This window comes from Tyto alba, unplaced genomic scaffold (genome assembly GCF_018691265.1).
Source record: "Tyto alba isolate M040663 unplaced genomic scaffold, T.alba_DEE_v4.0 Super-Scaffold_22, whole genome shotgun sequence".
Classification (NCBI taxonomy): Eukaryota; Metazoa; Chordata; class Aves; order Strigiformes; family Tytonidae; genus Tyto; species Tyto alba.
The window spans coordinates 27588640-27611694 of record NW_024881296.1 but is presented as its reverse complement, the minus strand read 5'-3'; the positions used below and the strand labels follow the sequence as shown (position 1 = coordinate 27611694).

The following is a 23055-nucleotide window of genomic DNA, read 5'->3' as shown; positions in this document are numbered from 1 at the left end:
GCAGAGCGGCTGCTCTAATGTCCTGAGCTTGGCTGCCAGAGCAACACCTCCGAGGGCACTACAAGAACCAGCTCTGAAAGTCAATGTCACGACTTCGTAGGAATGATCTAACCTGTCACCCAGCAAGAGAAACAAAATCATCCCCCTGCCCAGGCTGGCTGGTCTGTGTCCTGCGCCCTAAGAGAACCCCTGGAGCTGCTCCCCAGCACCTAGCCCCTTCGGAGTTTCCCCAGGTCCTACAGTACACAGGCTATGTAATTTTACATAAATGAAGCATTTTAATTTTCCCCTCTGAATGAACCAGAATTGACCCTGTGCTCTAAAATACAAAATTCAGCAGACAAGCTGTCTTTTCCTTTCCCCATGTTTTAAGAAATTGTTTCCTCTTGAAGAAGGCCTGAAACACCCATGTGGTAAATCACACTTCTTCTACAAGGGGGGACATCAAACGAAGTTTGCTTAGCACTAGATGGAGAATACTGTAATACAGAAAACAGAAATACAGGTGGTTTCACTAATCAGCATTAGCATCCTGTGGGCTAGACAGTAATTTTTCAGCTGCTAGTAATAACTAGCCATTGTGAGATGATCAGCATGAGATTAATGAGAAAAAGTGGAATCAATACACTTACAAATATATTCAAGGTTTTGGTGTTTTTTTGTTTTGTTTTTTTTTCTGTTTGTTTGTTTTGTTTTGTTTTTTTGTTTGTTTTTTTTGTTTTGTTTTTTTTAAAGGCCTGATGCAAGATAGCCAGCCAGCTGGCTTTTGCAGGAAAAGCTTTCTTTGTCTTGTGAAATTTCTCCCCCATCACCCTTAAATACACTTTTCTGAGCAACCATTCCACAAACAGCTGGGTGCCTTTGCTTAGGTGGTCAGAAAAAAAAGGAAGGCAAGTAATAAGGCTAAAACCAAAACAGCTGAACATTACCATTGTCTGTCCCATTCTCTCCCTATTTCCCAACTGTATTTGCCAGTGAAACTTGAAGCTATACAAATGAAAAAAGGAGAGAGTCATCACAATTCAGGAATTCTTTCTGCTCATATTCAGAGGGAAAATAACCTTAGACCTAAGGTTATTCAAAAGGAGTTTTTTTTTTTTTTTAGTAAGTATTCATCAACTGCATTAAGCATCTTTTAAAGCTGTTAGACCTTTTTCTTACTTTTCCTGGTCTTTCCATCCACTGATTGTTCTATGGCTTTCAATCAGAGTGCCACGTCAACAGCTCCACTCATTTAAAACCATCAGTTTGCTTAAAAGGAGCATTACTGAACTAAAAGCGAGTTCTCAAGACCTCTCGAACACAGACATATCACATGCACACAGACAGTGTCATCCTGTATCAACTTAGCAGTCCCACCGGATACAATATTTATGTATGCTCTCCTAAGTGGAAATACATTCTTTTCATAAGAAAATTTTTCCCAATGCCTTCATCCTCCAAAAGAGTAAGAGAAATACGAGTATTTTTCCTGTTTATAAGTCTGTTTTACATATTTATTTCCTCAATAATGACAACACAACACTAAATGACCAAAACATCTAACGAAAAGGAACTGATCTTTCTTACTTGGCCAGAAGGAGTTGTCTTCTTTTCTCAGTAACTTTTTTTTGAGGCGCCCGGGCAGCTTGGTGTGAGCGTTTCCCATTTTGCTGGAATACAGCGGGATAAGTTCCTCCTCCTCATCATCATTGCAGCTGAGCTGCCACTTGCTCCTGCCGAGGCACCCAACCATCGGGTCTGCGGGCAGCCAGTGCACACAGGCGATCATTGTGAGATGCTGCTCTCAAGGATGTCCCTGCTGTCCCCAATGGCTAGTGTGGAGCAGAAGGGAGTGGCCTGCTCATAACCCTTGAACAGACGCATTCAAAAGGCTGCGAAGGAAAAGATTTTCTCCTCCTCAGCACTTAAGCAAGCTAAGCTATTCGGTTATGCTGGGAACTGTTTTGAATAGGATTCTGCCAGCCCTTAAAACAAGAAGGAAAACAAAAACAAAACAAAAAAACCAACCAAACAAAAAAAACACCAAAAAAACAAACAAACAAAAAAACCAAACAAACAAAAAAAAAAAAAAAAAAAAAAAACAAAAAAACAACCACCTGGTTAAGCAGCTCACTCCAGCTGCTGGATGCCCTGCCCCTGCTTTACTGCCAGCCCCCAGCTCACAGCCACGAGCAGGAAAATACAGGCTGCAGAGAGCTGGGAAATCCAGTCACCTGCCACAGCTTCCACACTTCCCCCTTCCTGCTTCCACTCCAGCCTGCTGCTTCTCTTAAGCCTTATCCCCGATTATTCACCACCCTCAGAACAACAGGTACTATGGCCATATCCGGAAGCTTATTTAAAGCTAACATACTGTAATTGCTGTGACACTGACAGCTAGGGAACTGTAACTTGGCAGGAATCTGCCAAGAACAAGAAAATTTACCTGCTTCTAGAATGCAAAAGTAGGAAAAAGATACAGACTAAAGAAAAAACAGCAAAGTGTCACAATTTCAATACCTGGATTCTAGTAAGGAAACTCCCTTTCAAAGTCAGAATCATTAATAATGATTGTCACCAAAAGAAGGAGGTAGCTTCCAGGTTAGACTGGATTAGATTCCAGGTTAGTCTGGAATCAACTGGACTGATGTTGAATACAAAGCACAAGTAGTTTGCACTCAGTACTGCATACATGTATAAATCCTCACAATGCCTCTAGAGGGTAGGTATTATTCCTATTTAAAGATGATGACAGTCTCAAATGGATTTAGTAACCTGCCCCCAGAGTGGAAAAAAGAGGAATAGAGTTGAGGAATTCTCAGTTCTTTAGCCTCATCCAGAAGCCATTTGTCTATGGCACCTCTCCGAAAATACCGCACTACTAAGCAGGTTTCCATGCTGGTAACCATGTCAACCCTAATCTCATATCCCCTATACTGTTTTTCTCCAGGATCCTGGAAGCGTGCTCTTCCTGGGCCTTTGAATTGGCTGCAACAGCATGGTCAGATTGGGACAGAAAGAAAAACAGCACATAAAGAGACATGCAATGGCTGTCTCCAGCAACTTTTTAAAGTTTGCTTTTTATTTTATTTTGTTCAAAAGATTACATGGGATAATATTTGTTTTGAAAGATGGGAAGATATCAAAACCCTAAGTAAAATAGAACAAAGACCAATTCTTAGTCTGCTTAACTCTTCTTTCTAAATGCTTTGGTCACAGCCCATACCATTCACGAAAGTGGCTGATCTCTATATAGGACCACAACAGTGTCAGTACTGATACATTTTCGAAAAGGCTGTATCTGTTGTTTGGTTGATATCTACCATAAACTTTTAGACAGAAAAAAAAAAATCACTGTTGAACAAAAAAAAAAAAAAATCAGATGCACATCCCCTCTGTCCCCCTGACGCACACACACATTTCCTGCTGCCTTGGCGCTGCTGCCGCTGCCCGGGAGCAGGGTGTACGCACCCGCTGCCCGCAGGCACGGCACCAGTGGCATCAGCATGCAAACATGCAAATCACAGAGCACCACCCAGCATCAACTGTCTGAAAAGCTGACTCAGCAGTGCTGGCAAAGCGGGAGAAGTTAGCAAGGAACTAGTTTGTTGGGTGTTTAGGGTTTTTTTGTTTAACAATCTGAGCAAGTGATTTTCATTATATAGTGTTTTATACACACCTTGCGTGGCCAAATCTCAGCAAACTTGCAAAGAGATGAAAACAGGTCTTACAATGAAATGTGTCAGATAACTTTAATAAATAGGGATGAAACAAGCCCTGCCCGCAATTTTACATTTTTCGACAACAATTTCAAGTATCTGCAAAAATACGGATGGAATGGGAAAAATGTGCCAACAGCACGGGCGATAGCTGTCGGCACCGCTGGCATGTCTGTACATATAGCAGCAACTCACCAGCATAAACTGAATGCTGGCAAACGGGCCTTTGAGGCAAATACAGATTTACAAAGCCAAGTACATTTACTCACCAGACTCTGAGAAAGACAAACTGTGATTAACACTAGCCGAGTCCAACTCACTCATCAAGCACGCTGATATTCTCACATCCGCCAGAATAAATGAATGTCTAGACAGTCCTCCTGGGTGGGATGAAGCTCCAAGTGCTGTTAGGGAACCAGTTCATAAGGAGGGCCCATTAACGCCTCCCAGATGGGACAGTATCTCTGTAACCCACTTGTCTAGCCACTGTCTCGCCCTTTTGACTCCCTGCGATTATCAGGGTCTCAGGAAGAGTCATGCTCACAGATGTCATGCACAAAACTTCTGAGCATTAACAGGCTATTGATAGAAGAGTGCACTGGGGCTCCTCCAGAGAGGAATGGTATCTTATATTAGACAAGAATACAGTTGGATTTCTGTTATGCTTTCTCTTCCAATGACTCAAAATCATCTTATCAAATTTTTTTTCAAAAGGATATCAGCTGATGTTTGCATGCAGTCTTTGTATTTTTATGCAGTCACGTTACCTGACACAAAAGCTAAGCGTAGATCTAAACATCAAAACCAGTATTATTAGGTAACATGCAGAGCAAACACAGGAGCAAGAAGACAGGGTGGACAGACAAAATTCAGTGTTTAGCATACTCGGATACTCCCCAACACTTAACAAGATGACACAGGATAACATATTGGCCTGGAGTCACCATGACATTTACCACGCACTTCTCTAGACTACAAACATACTCAATTAACCATGTTTCCAATGCACCCTCACGAAGTAAGGCTGATGCACAATAATGGGATCAAGGCTGAAATCCAGTTTAACAAGTATACGTACTACCATATGGTAGGCATTAATATCCCCACAAATTTTTTGTTTGAAGAATTAATCCGTTCTTCCCTGCAGCCTGGAAGACCTTGGTAACATATATGATAAAAGGTTTGGTGATGGTTATGGTCTCAGCTATTAGACAATATTAAAACATTAAAAGTTTGGAAGAGGATGTACCATCTCATGTGAGAAAGACATTCTGTACATTGCCCTCTTCCTCTTCTAGTCTGCCCCCCCAAATCCTATTAAAAAACCCTGTTATTTTATACTGTGTCTATACAGAACAATAATCTAAGTTTGGTAAAGTCAAAATTTCACCCAAAATTTTACCACAGAACTTCTGATTAAACTTCACTTATTCTACTGCAGCCATAGTGCTGTTTTATTTTTTAAAATACACAAAAGTGAGGTTGTTCATTTTTCTTAGCCTTGAGCTAACATGTATATAAAGATTTCCCCAAAGTAACATTTTTTTCCTTTATTATTCCTTTTCACACCTTTTAAAAATTGAACTACTAGCAATTCAAGTATGAATGTTTTGAGCAGACTGTTAAACATGCATATTCATCTTTATCAGCATATTTCATTTTTGCTAAACCACCTCTTTATAGTCAGGCCCTATTAGGGAGAACTTGAATAATCAGGGAGAAAATTGATTACATTATACTGGAAACAACATTTGGTCTAAAGAAAAAAAGATTAAGAGTTTGACCAACTCCCAAAACTGTGAATAACTCTGGGATTACAAGAAAAAAAAAAAAAAAAAAAACAAAGAAAAAATTAGCCCATTCACTAGACAAGCATATATGCTCCTGAGCTCTCAGAATAGCAGTGATACTGATGACTTATTACACATAGGAGTTTAAAAAGCATACAGAATATACCTAATGGGAACCCAGGGGATTTCGAATCACAAAGTATGGTCACGTCAGTTCTACTCTGGTATTAAAATAATCTTTATAAATATGCAACCTAAGAAACTGTATCACTAGTCTTTACGTACAATTTGTAGATCATCTGGATAGAAGAAAAATGGTAATATGCACAATGTGGTGAAATAACAGCACTTTCATGAATACCATGCACAACAAAATCATCAAATCAAGTAATTTCTGATGTAAACCCAACAGCCACATTGGAAATTAAAGAGAGCTTGTAGAAATCCAGTGGGATAAACTCTGCCCTAATTAGATAGCAATTCTATTTTTAGCAGTGATGAGTTGATGATGTATTCTGGGCTTTTTGGCTAATCAGTTTGCACTTAAACAGTTATTTTTAAAAAGAAAAAATAAGAAAAAAAAATATTTATACATTAAAAGTATTATATCATTGAAGCCATACAGCATTAACTAAGGCTTAAAAGAACACTCTTGAAGAGAAAGTATCCTCCCTTTACAGATGGGCAGCTTGCGATGCAGCAAGAATGCGGACATGCCCGTGGAGGCGGAGCACCCCAGCACCCTTAGGAGCCGGCAGTGGCCAGATCGGACATGGGATGTCCTGCTGTCCTGGCCTGCCCGTGTACCTTCCCCCTTTCCCGTGCACTGAGTGTGTTTGAAGTCTTACCTCATGTTCCTTAAACACATACAGCAGACAAAAGCTAAAGAATTTCAAAATAAAGGGGGGAAAAAAAGCCCCTCAAGGTATTATAACTTGCTTTTTAACCGAATATGAATCTCTCAAACAGGAAGCGAGCAGGAGGTATCAGCTTTACAGTGTTCAAAGCAAGCCCAACTTTTGAGGAGCTGGTACAACACCGACAGTCATCAGGGCGCAGGGGAGATGAAAGGGCCCTGGGCGGGGTGGCAGGCACCTGACAGGATGCACACAAAGCTTCATGATGCTCCAAAACGCTCTCTCCACGTGGCCATCTACACGTTCTCCAGCACTAGCTCTATCCCCTACCACTTTTATGGATGCATTTTTATCATATGCTTGTGATCACATAACACCTATCAAGCTTTTAACTCTTTTTTTTAAAGAGCATTTGTAATAAAGCAAGTGGGGCTTAAAGAGCTCGACCTAGCAATTAAATATGCTTTGTAAAAAGCTACAGCAAGTGTTTCTGGCAATTGTGTATCTAACAAACTGGATGCAAACCCCGGAGTGCTGGGGCATTCAGCTAATTTAATTCCTGGTGCCTGAGCAGTCAGTCCTAGATTCAAAGTGTCACCCTTAGGCAAACCTCAGCAAACACTGAGCCTGCAAATCATCTGATGCAGCAGACTCCCATAAAACACAACAGAAAACAACAAAAATAAAAATTAAAACAAACTAGAAGTATTGTGAGGTACCAATTCCTTGGTGGAAAGCAAAAAAAAAAAATCTTTACAAACCCTCCTGCCATAAATTCCTTGCTTTCTGGCACTCTCCAGCAGCTACAGCCCTATCAGCAAAACAGCTCCTGTGGTTTCATATTCACTGTAAGCCCAGAATTAACATCCTTCCCATTAAAACCACGCAGAGATTGCTAAACATACTTTTGGTATCTTTGTTTCCATCAACAGCCTTTTTCTGTCTCTTCATATACAAATCTCTCATGCTGACAGTGGAAAAGCGTCTTTTTTTGCTATCTGCAACAGCTCTCCTGTATCTCCCCACCGTATCAACTCTGAACATACCCATTACCTTATCTTTTATATCTTAATTTAATTTTTTCTTTGCTGTTATGTAATAGCCCTCTGTAATTATTTTTAATCCAATAAGTATTTTGGTATATGGCACATATGTAAGACACTAGAGGAGAAAAAACACACTTTGCATTACATTATTGGCAGTCCCTGGGCACATAAAAACACACTTCTGTGTTCTAGTTATTCATCTTTACTTTCAATTAGAAAGCCTTCTTAAGAGCAACAAGCAATGTCATATGTTTGATATTAACTCTTGATCACTGCTTTGCAATATTTAAATGAGAAAGCAAATAAAGCCAGCTGTATAAGCAGCAGATAACTGGGAAAAGCCTTTCTATGCCTTTCCATTTTAGCTCTGTTGCCACACAAAAAGAAAGATCAAGTATTTTGGTTGGTACATTCTGTGAACAGACCACCTTTGGGAAGGGGGTGATGCCCATTTGGGACAGAAGGCAGAGCTGTTGGTGAGACAGAAGCAATGAAATATTACTGCTGGTGGTTGAAACAGAAGCTATTCTTGTTGCCTTACTCCAGGGGTTGGGTCCCACGCATCTGCTGATCCTTCTGAAAACACGGAGCAAAAAATGATGCTGCCAAAAGCCGGGGGAGAAGGCGGCTTCCAGTCTGGAGCCAGAACGGATGGCAGCACCAGTAACGCTGGTACACCCACGTACTCTGCGAGCAAAGAAGTCACATCTCTACCAGTTTATTTTACAATTCATATTAAATGGCAATTCAGACAGAGTTGGGGAGGATTACCCATTTCAAGTCTGCTCATTAAACTCATTACCATGGTAACAGGAAGAGAAAGAAATCGTCTCCTCACTACTATTTTCTCTCACGATTCCTTTAATGGATTTAAAAGCCTGAAGAGGGAAGCACTTTTCCCATACAGAGCAGCAGCAACCTCTCTGCCACCCAAGCAGCTGACTGGAAGAATCTACACGCAGTGGGATTTTCAATACAAAAATGAAAGCAACTTACGCTACCTGACAAAAGCCACTATCAAAAAGAAGCCTTCAGTCAGAAGGCTACAGCATCCTAGCCTAGATCCATCCTAGAGATGCTCTGCTGAGGCTGCCTCCTGTTCAGGTACACCATCACTGCTGCCAAAAACGCAGTGCCACCTCCTGGACATGCACATTCCCAGGAAGGCCTGCTTTGGCCAGGTGCGTCATGGAGAACCAGGAGGGCTTTCAAGATTAAAATGACAAAAATTATTAAAATAATTCATATCTGTATCGAAAGAGTTCATTATTTTTAGTGGGTACTTCTAAAAACTGTTTTTATACAGTCAAAGTGCCTCAATAAGTGCCCTATAAAGAACTGCTTAAAAGCTCCATGTAGGAAAGAACAAAAGTGGAACTCAGTTTTACTAACAGGGTGCTGCTTCAGTGTATAGTAAAAAAAATCCTGAGATGTCAAAAGATGAGCTGATCTATTGCTCATCCATTTTAGACAGAAACCGCTAGGTAATACCCACCTGCACAAGGTCAAGACTTTCCACTCTGTAGGGCACAACATTCAACACAGAAGAGCATCAGTCAGCTCCTGTCAGGCAGAGGCATTTGTTCACTCTTTTTCAGACCACAGAGCAGCAGCTAATACATCAGATACAAATACATTACAATATAATGCAACAATATTGAAACACTGATGAAGGAGCAAGAATGGCAAACCTAATTGTCATAAAAACAAGAAATTCAACGGTTGTGGTTTTCACTTTGCAGCGTGAAAGGGTTTTCCTGCACATCGGCAGACATTTCAGCCACACATCCATTAAACTCAGGGATGCCCCTTTTGGCACGACCCTGGCCACTTCCACATCCCAGGCCTCTAGTTTGCATCGCTGGTGCGAGGACCTTGCAACTACTACACACGACAGATCCCTCTCTCTTCTGTCATGCTACCTGCCACTGTAGACATAGTTTCTCATAATCACTGCTGTGTGCTTAAGATAAGGTAGTTAGTTTCACTATTTTTAAATGCAGAACCCATGAAAAAAGTAACCTTGTCACACGTTTCTGTTATCAGCCTAAGGAAAGGTTATACCTCAGCAAAGAGAAGTACATAAAAGAACTAAAACAAGACTTTATATCAGATATCATCACATTAACCTGGAATGGTTCAGCATAAAATTTTTAATCTGAAGTGTCACATTTACTTGAAAATCATATTCAGGCAAGATAAGCCAGTTAGGACTTCTTCTGAACTATGGCTAAAGACAGCCCCCCTACTTTTCAACAAGTCACATAAAGGCTTTTTAAAAAGTAAGTAAACTCTTGGATTTACATATCACAGCAGAGGAATGCATCAAATTCCATTAGAAAAAGTAATGACAAAAATATGCACCCAATGCCATCAAAAAGATTAAGCTAATAAGGAGCAGTACAAAGCAGCAATATTTCAATCCACAGCAAAGTCACACACTAGGAAGAAAGTTGTTCTTGAGCCCCAGATCAATAATATAACTGTATGATGTGTAAACTTTTTAGTATCAATTATATAGTCTCAATTTTTACAGAAAATTCATATTGATTTGTCACTTTTGTATCTCTAACAACAAACCAGACTGCTTTTTCATGCAGAACATGAAGTTTCTGAAGTCGACTGCTCTTACAATATCTGATTTTTCAACCAAATGATTAAATACAGATACTATAACTGCTACACAGCCTGCCCTTCTTTCTTCATATCTGGAGTTACTGCTCTGTAAAAAATACAAGTTAAATGGGTGAGCTTCACACAATCTTTTAAAAAAATGGAAAAGGCAGCCATCTGTATACATGCCACATTAAGCACACAAATTAATAGATCCAGTTTCTATAGGTTTCCTTTTCAGTCTGTTCACTACCAAAAATACATTAATTCTGAATTTCCAAGTAATATTCTCAAAAATAAGTCCCCTTTACGATTACCCTCCCTATATGCCAACATTGTGTCAGAGAAGGATCTCCGCTGCAACAACCCTGACTGAGCAATGCAAAATGCCATGGATATGACAAGGTCCGTATCAAAGTCATAAACCAGGACATGGAAAATGTATATAATTCTTCAAATCTATGTTTCTGTTAATTTCAGAATTACATATTCTGAAATTCCATATTTTGACAGAACACATCCTTCTCCAGTGGGCTACTGAATCAAGGTAAATTTGAAGCTGAACAGATGATTATAAACTTTTTTGTTCTTGAAAAGAGTCACTCAGCTTTTACAGGAATTTTGCACTACACTTCTTAAAAGACAAATGATAGTAAAGTCACACAAATTAGGATGATAATTCAAGAACAGGTTTCAAATTTTTAGAAGAAAATTAAATTATCTTTAACTGATTTGAAAACAATCCTTTAAAAAGAGAAGCAGTAAGTAATCAAGCAACCTCTGCACAGAAGAACAACACGAGAAACCCTTAAAGATCTCCAAGATGGAGCTACAAGCTGTTTGACCCACTGGGGTGGGACACCTCTCACCACAGCAATCCCCTGCACAGCCACCGGGCAGGGGCACTGCCCTCGCCAGCCACACCACTCCGGGGAGTGCACCGACTCGTAACAATACGCATGGACACACTGAACACGGAGAAAAATAAAGCTTTAAAAAGAATCAAAAACTGTCTTCCAAATATCCATTAGGCAGGAAAAATATATTTTCATTTTTTCTATTCTTAAATATATTCTTGGCCTCAATCCTGCCAAGGAGCGCTGTTGTCATCTCGAGTCTCGCCACAGCTGCAGAGAGGCAGAGAGCTGAGTAAGGCGTAACTCCCTGTCACAGGAAAGTGTTCTTCTGAAACCTTCAGAAGGTAACAAAGGAACAGACACAACTTGAAAGCTTTCAGCTACCTTTTAAAATTCACTTTTTAAAAAAGGAAAGGTGAACAAAAATGACCTTGCTCCTCATAAATTTCTGAAAACATAATTGTGTAACAGGCAGGAGAAATAACATATCTAATTTTTTAAATTCTATCTAAGGTACTAAGCACATATTCCTTCTCCTGATTTGATAGCTACCTTTACTCCAGCACTCTGCCTGTAAGGACAGAACTTTAACACCAAACTTTGCATCTTTATTCCTCGAGGACTCAGCGTTCCCACTGTCTGCTCTTTTCCAACATGGTTTGCATGGGGAAGGGCACCTATCCACAGGGTGCTGCACAAATGATGGCTCCCGGTTGCCAGCAACTACAGTAACCTCATTGTGATCTTGAATTCATCTGAGGTATGAAACCAGGACAACAAAAAGCAAACCTGACTGACTAAAGAAGGGTGCATTTATGCATTCAGATGGTGGAAAGCTTTTCTCCCACTTATTTAACACAAACCTCCCTGCAAATTAAGCCTTCAGGCAAGAGCATCCAACTGGTTGACCTTAATAATGAAGGGAGGAAAAACCTAGGTTTTCCTCATTACTTAAGCGTCATGCTTCTTTAGCCCACATAAGCATGTTAAAGATGCAGCAATTCTCTTAAGTCTAAAAGATGCACAAAATAATCCAAGACTTTGTGAATGAGGTGCAGACAGAAAGCACATTCCTCTCCTAAAAAGCAGGATCTGCCATTCCTGAACATGCCTTTGCTTCAGCACCACAAGTATTAGCCCTTGTCTGCACTACGGGATGTGGCTAAAATTCCCCACTTCATCTGTTTCAGCAACTATTGATGGGTTTAAATTAAAATGGGAATGAATTAAAATTCAGAAATGGACAGGGGCCAGGATACTGTGCTGCAAAGAGCAGATTTCCAATAGGTCTCTGGATTAGGAAGATTTACGGGCCAAGAAAGACCTTGCAAGTAGCCTACAGTGAGACACAGAAGTATCTCACTACATATGTAACTACAGTGCGCCATAGGAAAAAAGCAAGAGAAAACTGAAGGGTGTCAGCGAGGTCTGAAACCCCTGTGAGAGCAGGAAATCTGTAAAATAGAACTTCTAAGAAGAGCGCAGCACACCCCGTGCTAGAAGAGGACAGGAAAAGCCCAGTGGTCCGGACCAGGCTGAGCCTGCGGGGAGATTTCCACCTCGGCAGGACCTGCTGCGCAGTCGAAAGGCAAGGACGGGGCGAGCGGGCACACCTGCGAGACAGTCTGATGCTGCGAGGACCTGCAGCACACACCCTGTTCCTCGTCCTGACTTTCCCTGCGGCAAGCCTCCAGTGAAGCAGGACAGAATAAAGAGGAACTTCAGAAGCTGCAATTACATATTTAAAGGAATAATTCTTCCTGGTCTTCACTGGAGGACCAACAGAAGCACTTAAACATAGGATGACTACAACATACACACAGGGTAAATGCAGTCCTGTCTCCAAGCCTCCACGCAGCCCGATGGCCCTCTGTGACAAACTTCCCTCACCAGCTCCAGAAATTCTGACTTAAACTCTCCCCAAACTTATCAAGAACCATCTTAGAAACACTTCTTTGTCCACATTATCCTGTTTGGAAGTCCGTTCCACAACTTCCCTCCTTGGATGGTTTGGGACCTTTTAATGTCTGACTTCAGTTAATTCAGAATGCACTCATAACTATTCATCTTGTGCCAATACTCTCCTTAGACTTCAATAGGTTTCCTCCCTCCTTGTAGTATTTACCTCCCAAGCTACCAGCTAGACTAAATAAGCCATGCTTTTGTAATCCCTCTGCATACAACCAGCAATTAAGTTTAAAATATTTTAAAGTCTGAAGGTCCAGATAAATTGCACAAGAGCTTCAAATGCCAAAAACATTTTCTGAATTTTTTTTTTTAAATATAGCTAGAAAAAAACTGAGATGCTCTAGAGGCCTGGAAGTCAGACAGCACTGGGATAGTATTAAAAAAATATGCCTGGGGTAATTATAGACTGTTTTGCCAGCCATTAACCACAGGCAATATCACAGCTGTGACTGGACTCTGAATAAAAGAATTAATAAAATTTCTATCTCTCAATACCAGGCAATGTGCTTTTCACAGGGAACAGGTCTCCCATTTGACAAATGTTCATGGCATTTCCCAGAAGTAACAGCAGCCTCCTGCACAAATGCTGGGGGCAGCAGAAAAAGCCAATGCAGAAGAGTGGCAAGCATAGACCGTACAAATCTGGTAACACAATACTTAAACAATGTGAAATCATTACTGCGCTTAAACCACTGAAAAATGTATTAAGATATTTATAGGTCCCAAGTATGTGCATGCTCTTTCAAAGACCACTTCAATACGAAATTCCTTCAATGCTTATGAATCCAATCAGCTGCGCATGTTACTTTTTACATCTGTTTTAATATTCTCTAGCCTGCATGCTTTTACTGTTTAAAATTAAGCGTTGGCTTCTTGCTGTAATTTGACTGAAATTCACTGCTCCGTGCTACTGCTTTGCATAGCAATCACAGCAATCTGCATTGCACTCCCAGCATGCCAGATGATGGAGGGGGTTAATAGGTATTGTTTAAAAGCAAACATTAGCAGGTCAAGGAAAACAGCAGATGATCTTTCTACCTATGATTCATTTACCAAGAGGATCTCTTTGGGATTGCAGTACTGCGTGAATTGTGCAAACAGCTCCTGTTGCAGTCCGCGGTAAAGAAACAGATGTGGAACAGAGACACGGAGTGCCCACTAGATGTTCACGTGAAAGTAAAAATGGTGTTTAAGAGCTGTGTGCTAATTATACAGTTGTGACAGTAGACGAGTCAATTTTCATAGAGTCTTAAAGACCGAACACCACCTGAGTAAACTAACGGGAATACAAGCACCAAGCCTTTGTGTCTGTGTGTTTATACTGCACTGTGTTTGAAAAGCACAAGCTGCATTCAAGTACTGAAAGCTAGGCACATACAGAAGTCTATCCTGACCTCCACCTTTTCAGTCATCAGCTAAAGATTTACTGTAGGAGAGGTTCAGTACTAACTGATTTCACAGCTGAATCTATACGACCTGCCTTGTCACCATACCACTTCAGGGCAAAAGCCCCCTGTGCCCTGGGAAAGGCTGCCATACCTGACGGAAGAGATTTTTATCTAATGCCTGATTATGTTCACCCTGCTTCACCCACTGCCATTGGCCTTCTTAAAAATTTAACGGAAAAAATAGGCACCCACACCCTGTTCTATGACCAAAAAAAGCAAAGCAAAAACACTGCAAACAATAGGCATTCAATCTGCAGGTTCTGTGCCCGGGCCATTTGGTGGTCTCTTCAGAGGAGGTCAAATGAAACAGCTCCAAGGAGCGGAACAAAATGTTTGCACAATGTGGTGAACAAATGTATTTATGGGCAATCTCTGAATCACAGAAACAAGGGCTGGGGTATGCCACTCTCCCAAAATGGGCTGGCATGGCAGACATGCTCTCTGAGGTTTCCATTTGCCCCCTTTGCTGAAAGAAGCAAGCCAAGAAACGAGTGGGGTAGGCAGTGCAGGCACGGCCGCAGCACAGCCACCCAGGCATTCTGCTGCTGCCTTTGGAAACTCACTTGGCTTTTTATATACGCTGCCCCCTTCCAATGTATTTAGATTGTATATTCATCCAAGCAGAAGCTTGGTGTTCAAGTACTACATTACACAACACAACCACAGCTGTAGGTGGAGCAGTTGGATGATACTTAAGAGAAAAATACTAGAAGTACATGGGGATCTTCAATGTTTCTGAGCTCCTGGCTAACTTCAGCAAGAATGTTATTACCCAGATCTATAATCTTCCTTTCGTTATGCTAGATTTCGTTTGGTACTTCCAGGCATGGTTAGAAGTGATTCCCCTTCACTGCTGCCTGACAGAGAGAGGCTGGTCCCATGCCAGATGCTGTTAGCCATGCTTGGCCACGGACATACCTTTCCTCATCTCTGCACCCCTCTTTCCCTCAGCATGAGATAATAAAGTTGTTGTTTAACTAACAAAACCTTCAGACTTCAAGCAGTCTTAAACACTAAACTCCCTTTGCTAATTAAGTAAAAACTGTTTTATTTTCTTTTCCCATAGCATGGGAACACACTGCGTTTGACAGAGCTCTCTGAGGCTCCCCGGGCGTGTCAGGGATCAACACCCCTGTAACTGTGAACACTTCCATTCGGCAGGCAGTGAGCGAGCACCAGACCCCACCTGCAACCGAGATGACCCAGGCAGCCATTCACTGAACGAGGATAGGAAAATCAGTGGCAAAGACAACAGACTGGAAAAAGTACAGAAGAAAGAGTAACTCCATCAGACATGGGAGAAATGAAGAAAAACGACAGGGCTCTTCTTTCAGAAGTAGGTTTTTTAACTCAAAGTCATATGCTTGATTCTTAATTCTCATTTGTTTGCATTAATTCTGCATTCATTCAAACTGCTTTTATAATTTGAAGAACTGTAAGTAAGAAATGTCCTCAAAAGTTACTCATCCGATTAAAATAATGTGTTTGACATAAAAAAACAACTACAAAAAGAATGGGTCTGACTCACGAGCCCCATTGTGATTACACACAACTCAGAAATAAAAAAAAAATGAAATTAACTCAGAGGAACAAAGGCCACACGATCAATCTTAGGCTTAAACTAAATTCATTAAACTCCACCAGGAATCTTCATTTTGACAGATTCCTGCATTTAGTTTACTACACGTGTGTCCCCCCTGTCATTTTGGCCTGCTGTTATACACACAAAAAAGTAAAACTTTAAACAGAAAAAAAAAAAAAAAAAGAAGAAAGCAACTTGCATAAATTTTTGCTTGCCTAGTTCAACTTGGAAAATGCATTTGTTTAAAGACATCAGAGAAAATCTGTTTCTGATTTCAAACATTGGATATTTTATGAGAACATTGCCAAGAAAGGAATCCAAGGAATGTCCTTACACGCACAGAACACACGAGACAACTGGTGAGCAGCCCTGTGATCTTTTACAAAAAATAAATAAAAAAAATCTGCATTTCCAGCATGGAACCCATCTCCAGGGAGCAAGCAGCACATGCCTGGGATTTTTCATGGATAGCTTCTATCATAACTTCTTGCTATTATTAGTTTAAAAGACTTCCCTCTCAAATCCACAGCTGTAAGACAAGCAAGGACGGAAAATACTTCCCAAGTGCAGACAAGCAGTAAGCACACATGCTTGCTTTACAGTGTTTCTTGGCACTATTCTCCTTCTAGAAAAGCTATGAAGGAAAGAGAAACTCCAGGCAGATATGACAGAAACATGAGCTCATTTTCCAGCACATGCCAGTGAACTGGCTCATGACCCTTCTAGGAATTTATTCTTCCATAAGAAAATTTATTTGAATCTTCCATTTGTACCTCTTCAGTCCAAAAGATCAGTAACAAAGCACGCAGCATCGCGCATGCACCGCTGCCCCTGCTGCAGATGCCCGATTTCGACCCAACAGCACCACAATTCATGTTCCACACGATGGGGGTCACACCTGACGGGCCGTGCCGAAGCGGCGAGGGCCACCTGGCACCCCGGAGGGGCACAGCTCCGGTCGGCCCGCGGGCAGGGGACACCAGGCTGCCCGCCGTGCACGGGCTCTGACCATACTCTGTTCCCCAAGCGTCCCACGGGGCAGCTGGGGAAGGGCACGGTGACAAGAGGCTCCGTGCTGACGATATGTGGGATGATCACACAGCAAACAGAAAGAGCAACCTGAAAAAAGGAAAAATTAAGAGGCAGTAGGCCCCCAGAGCTCATGGAGACCGGGTTTTAGAGCAGGGGTTTCATCACCGACCCGAAAACACACCGTGGGGGCTGGTGGGCAGGGCAGCACCAAAACAACCGTACCGCTCCCTCCCGAGCCCTCAGAGCCCAAACAAACCCACACCTGAAAGGCCGATGTGCTGCGCAGTTTCAAAGACAAGTCCTCCTCCCTATCCAGGCTACCATCGAGTCAGTAAAAGGACTGGTGCGTAACAGTTCCTCTCCTTCCCATGTTAAGATCAATAAAAATAAGTGAATGAAAACACCCCAGGGTGATTGTTTCAGGATCATGATTTTCAATGCACGATTATGTAATACATAATAACTTTTGCTCCTCAAGGTAGGGAGAAGTCTACTATAAACTAATAAAATGGTGCAAAGCACAGTGACTTTGAGAAAAAAGTGCGTGCACACAAACAGGAAAGAATTAAAATACAACAATCAAAATATAATGCTATGCAACAAATCCATCCACTGCTTCGAAGCATAGCCCTAAAATGGGTTTAAATGTATTGTAACGAGCAACTCCTCTTATTCAGAAATAAAACCTGAAAATTTTGAAAATACTTTTTTCCATAGGTTCAACTTAAGATTCACTAAAAAGCAAGTCTAACTCAATGCTATTACGCAAGACAAAAATACACTGCTTTTGCACAAACATATTTGCTGCACATATGACATCTCTGAAAACTTTACTCCTTGCTTCACTTTCCATCAGGTGCTCCAAACTACAGAAGCCTCAGTCATCTTAGCTGTGTGGTTACCCAACTTGCTTGAAAGCCTTTTACCTATTACACTCTTCATTTAAACAACTTCTATCCTGTATCTCTAAGTTAATGCTTTAGAAAAAAGTTTCCTCTTTCATTGTTTCTAAATTCCAGTGATCTGTTCAGCTGTCGTGAATTGAAAATCTCTTGTGCAGTTAAAAAAATTTAAATAGTGCAGGTTGTACACTGCAACAATTTCATTTAGGATAAATCACTACATAGCAAATTATGTTGTGCCATTCATTAAAGTTTTCTCTAGAAACATTGATTCACTACTCCGAAATTTGCAGGAAAGGAACTTGCCTCCTGCCTTTTTAAATTTATGGTTGGCAACTGTTCCAAGACCCTTAGTGGGGACTTTGCACAAACAAAAGTCATTAGTAGAGTAAAAGCAGTCAACGTTTTGAAGTAAGGTATGGAGAAGAGGAAAATATTCTGAGCAAGCACTGATGAGCATTCAAGTGTTCAACTTAATGGCTACTCTTTCCTAGGCAAAGTATGTTTCTTACAACTCCTAAACCTCTCCTTACAACAGCTCTCTGGTGTCAGTTTTCAATAACCGTACTGCAGTACAGTGTCAGTAAAACCGATTTTTAATAAAAACGGAAATATGGGCGTTAAGCAAAAATAATAAGGTTTTCCTAACCATGGTTTTCAGAACCACGTTCTTAGGAAGTTCGGTTAATAAAAATACCTCTTCGGACATAAAAACCTCATTGTCCGGCTCTGCACCACCGCTCGGTGCGAGTGAGCATCACCCGGCAGAGCAACAGGGCTTCCCACCAAGCACCCACAACGCCGCTGCACGACCCACTCGCTCCGTGATATGCCACCCATACGTGTGCAAAACCAAGTCGAGGTAAATAAACCTGCGGGGCAGGATCACCAGGGCAGATGCTCCACACAGCGGGCGCCCACGGGCGGCCCTGCCACGCGAAGCACCCACTCCGAGCCCCCCGCACACGGCACGGCCACGCACAGCCCCACGCACCGGGCCGGCCCGGCCTTTTTGTCTGGCGAGCTGCCCTGCGCCTTCCCACGGGATTCACGCCAGGCAGCGGCGTCCCGCCGCCGGCTCGCAGGAACAAAAGGCACAACAAACCCGTACGCTCCTTCATCGCCGCACTGACCACACTTTTTTTTTTTTTTTTTTTTTTTTCCGTTCTTTCTTCTTTCCTAGGATTACAGTTCAGCTCTAAAATCCCCCTCCCCTCCGCCAGGCGAAAAGGTCCAGCGGGAAACGGCGGCACCAGCCTCCTCCCCCCTCACCTTTCAGGCAGAACATCCTGCGGCCGTCCCGGGGCTGCGGGGCGCGGCACCCCACGGCGCGGCAACCCACGGGGCGGCCGCCGCCTCCAGCCGCTGCCCCCCCCCGGCCCGGCCCGGCCCATCCCGCGGCGGAGCGCGGCCCCGGCCGGCGCCCACGGCCCCGCGACGCGGCCGCCCAATCCGCTGGGGCCTCCGCCGCGCCGCTCACACCTCCCCACCGCCCACCTCACACCTCCCCCCACACACACACACACACCCTCGGCCCCCGGTAAAACGCGTGGGGGTGGAACGGTCCTGGCCCAACGGACGCCCCGGCCGGGCCGCCCCGCCCCGCGAGTGCGTGGGCTCATCGGGCGGCGCGTTTCGGCGCTGCGGTTCGGCTTGCGGGCAGGCATCGGTTGGCTGGCCTTGGAGAAATAAATCACTTCGAATCCCACTCAGTTGCTCTTATGTATTACTAATTGGGAATTCGTTGTTGTCGTTGATTTTCTTTTTTGAGTTGTTTGTTTGGTTTGGTTCTGGAATATACGTCTGGTCTCTCCTCAGAAAGTGCTTTGTTTGTGCAGTTTTCTATTTTGTCTTCACATACAGGCTTAATTAACAAACAAAAACCGCGCTAGAGACAGCTCATCTTTACCTGGCTACTAGCAAGAGACAGTGGACCCCTCCACCTGATCTCTGTACAAAGAAGATTAGTAATTGGGAAAATATAAACAAGATGTCAAACCGTGCTGCATCTTGAATGACTTCTTACATTAAGATAAACACCACCGTTTCTAGAGCCAGGGCTAGCCTGAACCTCAAATGAAGGTGTGTTCCCTCTCACTTAACACCTCAGTTCTGGGGGTACCAAATTTCCACAACATACCAGTTACACTCCACAGTCCAAATGGGAAAATGCTTATTTTTTGAATACTGTATAATCCTTCCTGTGTGCCTTAAGACTGCTTCCCCATCTCAATACTGGAGATGTTGTGGCTAAAAAGATTTCTTTATTACACCCTATTTCTGCGAAGCAGACCTTCAGAAATAGATGCACAGAACCTTGTAAGAATTCTATTTTTATAAGGGTCATGAAGAGCTGCTGCCAGCACTGTGCTTGCTGGTGATATTTGGGTCTAAATCCAGCTGTGCTGGGTTGCCTAACCTTTTTATGGCCTGCCCTTGTGCAGCAAAGAAATACAAGAACCAGGGAGCAAGGTAAGGGTCAGGGTAATCAACCTTGCTGAACAACTGAGAATTGCAAGTATCTCCAAAAGCACAAGTCCTAAAATCCTCCATGTAAAGCCAAATGAAAATAAAGAACACATGCAAACACATGTTATCTTTGAGTGGAGCTCCAAAAAAAACCTGCCTGGTCCAGATACCTTGAAAAAGACAGTTCAGACCCCAGATAAAGCAGCACTAATGAGATGCTGAGTACCATTAGCTGTGTTTAGATCTTAAAGTATCACATTTCAAGTATCTGTCATCATATAAGAAAAGTTACTTTATTTTAGAGTGGGCTAAGAGCAGGCTGCAGTGGCAGAAAAGTGGAGACATTATAGTGGAGTAGCTCAAAATCCAGAAACAGCATTTATATAGCTTAGCCTGCCTTTTCTCTTTTAAATCCTGATAGAAACAGTACAGAATGATGTCAAGATTTCCTTATGCTCCGAGAAGCAAAATGGCCCTTTCCCCTTAATTCCATTTGCTGATGCTCTAGGCATGCATGCACTATTTCCTACCATAACTCTTCAGAGGGCTCCAGGAATAAACACTTCATGGCGGCAAAATAAACAAAAACATATCGTGGCTGGAGGAAGGTTACTTGGATACCAGAGGGATTTTAAGGTCCAATCTTGTTAAATCTACTCATTAATTACCTGGAAGGGGAAGTAAGCAGCACATCGGTGATAATCACTGGGAACTGAGAGCAGCTGCAAGCACACCACTGGGGACTGAGAAACGACACAATGGATTCTAGGGGAATCACAAACACAAGTAGAAAAATACAAAAAAAGAGACAAAACCAGCAGCCAATTCTGCACACAGGCAGTGGGAAAAACTGTCAATAAAACAAGGAAGAGGAAGCCAACTATGGAACAATAATGTCTGAGAAATTAGACACAGCTTACAGGAAATGTGGTATTAAAGTGCTGAAAAGTCAGAAATTGCTCTGGGCCACAACACCAGCAGCACATACCCCTCTGGGAGGGTTTGGGCCAGTGCCCCTTCCTTGGGGGGTTACCCTCTATCCTATTCACCAGCTCCCTCTCCCGCCCTCACCAGGAGGAGAGCAAAGAAACCTGAATGGGATTCCCCAACTTCCTGATGCCCACTGGGAAAGAGGGAATGCCTAAAAAGAATACAATATATTAAAAAAAAAAAAAAAAAAAAATCACAGATTTGTGAAGGGAGCAGAATTACCAAACCGCAGACAGGCATAAAGCAGTCCAGCATCTACTTTCCCTCTGTTACAGTGTGTCAGGACTCTATGAGTGCCCCAAAGACAAGTGCACGGCTTTACAAAACTTCAGAGGCCTGGTATCCTGCCGAGTGCCTCAAAGGTGGCAGACCTCACCATCTCGGAAGGCAGGAGGTCCAAGTGACGCTCTCTCCTCTTGCCTGGGCATTTGCAGCAACCGGACAGGTGCCTGGTCCCTCTCTGGCAGCTCTGACACTTGCAGGACGTCACACCTGGTCCCAAGTTCCATCAGGGAACCTGTTCTCTGACTCCCTACGTCTCATTTTCCTGTCTGGGACACTAGGGAACCAGATCTCCCCATAGTACCAAGGTGAACTCTACGGAAATAACATGGAAATACCTTCTGACAGTCAAATTACAGAGTATACTGACTGTGTAAATCATTACACACTGAGCTGCGTGCAAAGAGACAGCTACAAGTGTGAAGCGCTGCCACCAGGAATATATCCCACCACATCTACCCCACGAAGGGAGAAGCAGAGGAGATGCCAGCTGCCATCGCCACCTCTCACAGAGGCACTGCTCCTACTGACAGGATGCTAAATAGCCTGGCTCCTCTGAGGAGACCACGACTGACATGGAGAATTGTGCATGTATATCCATGTTTAATAAGGACTGGTCATGGCCTTCTAAATAGAAATGTTTTAACCATGTGAAGTCAGGAATTTTGACACACCAAACCATCTCTTTCATTCTCTCCCTTACTCAAGTCACTGAAATTTCTCTCAGCTTACTGAGAACAACCAGAAGAAATAGATCACTGTAATTTCTCCCTTGTTGAAAACATAACACCATTAGCACCATTTCTCTTAGCTGCCCGAACCTGAAAATGCACCAGGATGGAGGAAAATAAATTTAGGAAAAATAGGTATATACTTGCACCATTTTTTTGATACTAAAGACTGTACCATTAAAAAGAACATGGAAGAAAATGCAGCTCAGACCTACCCAACTCATTGAAAAAGGATGAGGGTTTAGGCTGTTTCTGTCTTGCTTTACATGTTGCTGCACAGCAAAGTGCATCCCAGTTTGACTGCCAGCTAGCTGGGCTGTTGGGACGTCTAATTAAATCCTTTTTCCTGTTGGAACCGAAGTGGTCTGCGGTGACATACGTTTCTGATACCCTGGGTGGGTGACAACTATTGAAAGAGATTTCTTTTTCCTGAAGCCCAAATCATTCTGACACATTTCCCTTTCAAACTGTGCATAAAACACACACACAAAAAAAAAAAAAAAAAAAAAAAAAACACCCCACCACCCTGAAAAACTATCCAAAGAAAACAGCTGGAATAAAAATAAAATTTTCAACTTGAAGGTTGTCATAGCCCAACACCATTTAGTCTGCAGTTGGCTCAAGCTCTAAGGAAAGCCAGACCCAGAGCCTACAGGCCCTGTGGTCCCACTGGTGATAAGAGCAGGGAGATAAAGAGAGGTCAGGTCACCCCCAGCGTATCTTTAAAGGGGCAGCATCAACTCGGAAACTGAGCAGCGGCTGAAAAGATATTAACTGTTATTTTGAG

General features: G+C 42.6%; 1 protein-coding gene across 11 annotated transcripts in view; it reads right to left on the bottom strand.

Annotated features, from left to right (window-relative positions):
- NHSL1 (NHS like 1) overlaps positions 1–23055 on the bottom strand; it is a 189816-nt gene that overhangs the window by 74222 nt on the left and 92539 nt on the right. Inside the window, exon 1 of one of the 11 annotated variants that reach the window (XM_042795957.1) lies at positions 1570–1913. The exons of the other annotated variants lie outside the window; for them this stretch is intronic. Within the exon in view, the coding sequence (XP_042651891.1) occupies positions 1570–1771 (202 nt within the window). The 5' untranslated portion in view covers positions 1772–1913. Of the gene's footprint in view, positions 1–1569; positions 1914–23055 lie in introns of those variants that run through there. 11 annotated transcript variants of the gene reach the window in all.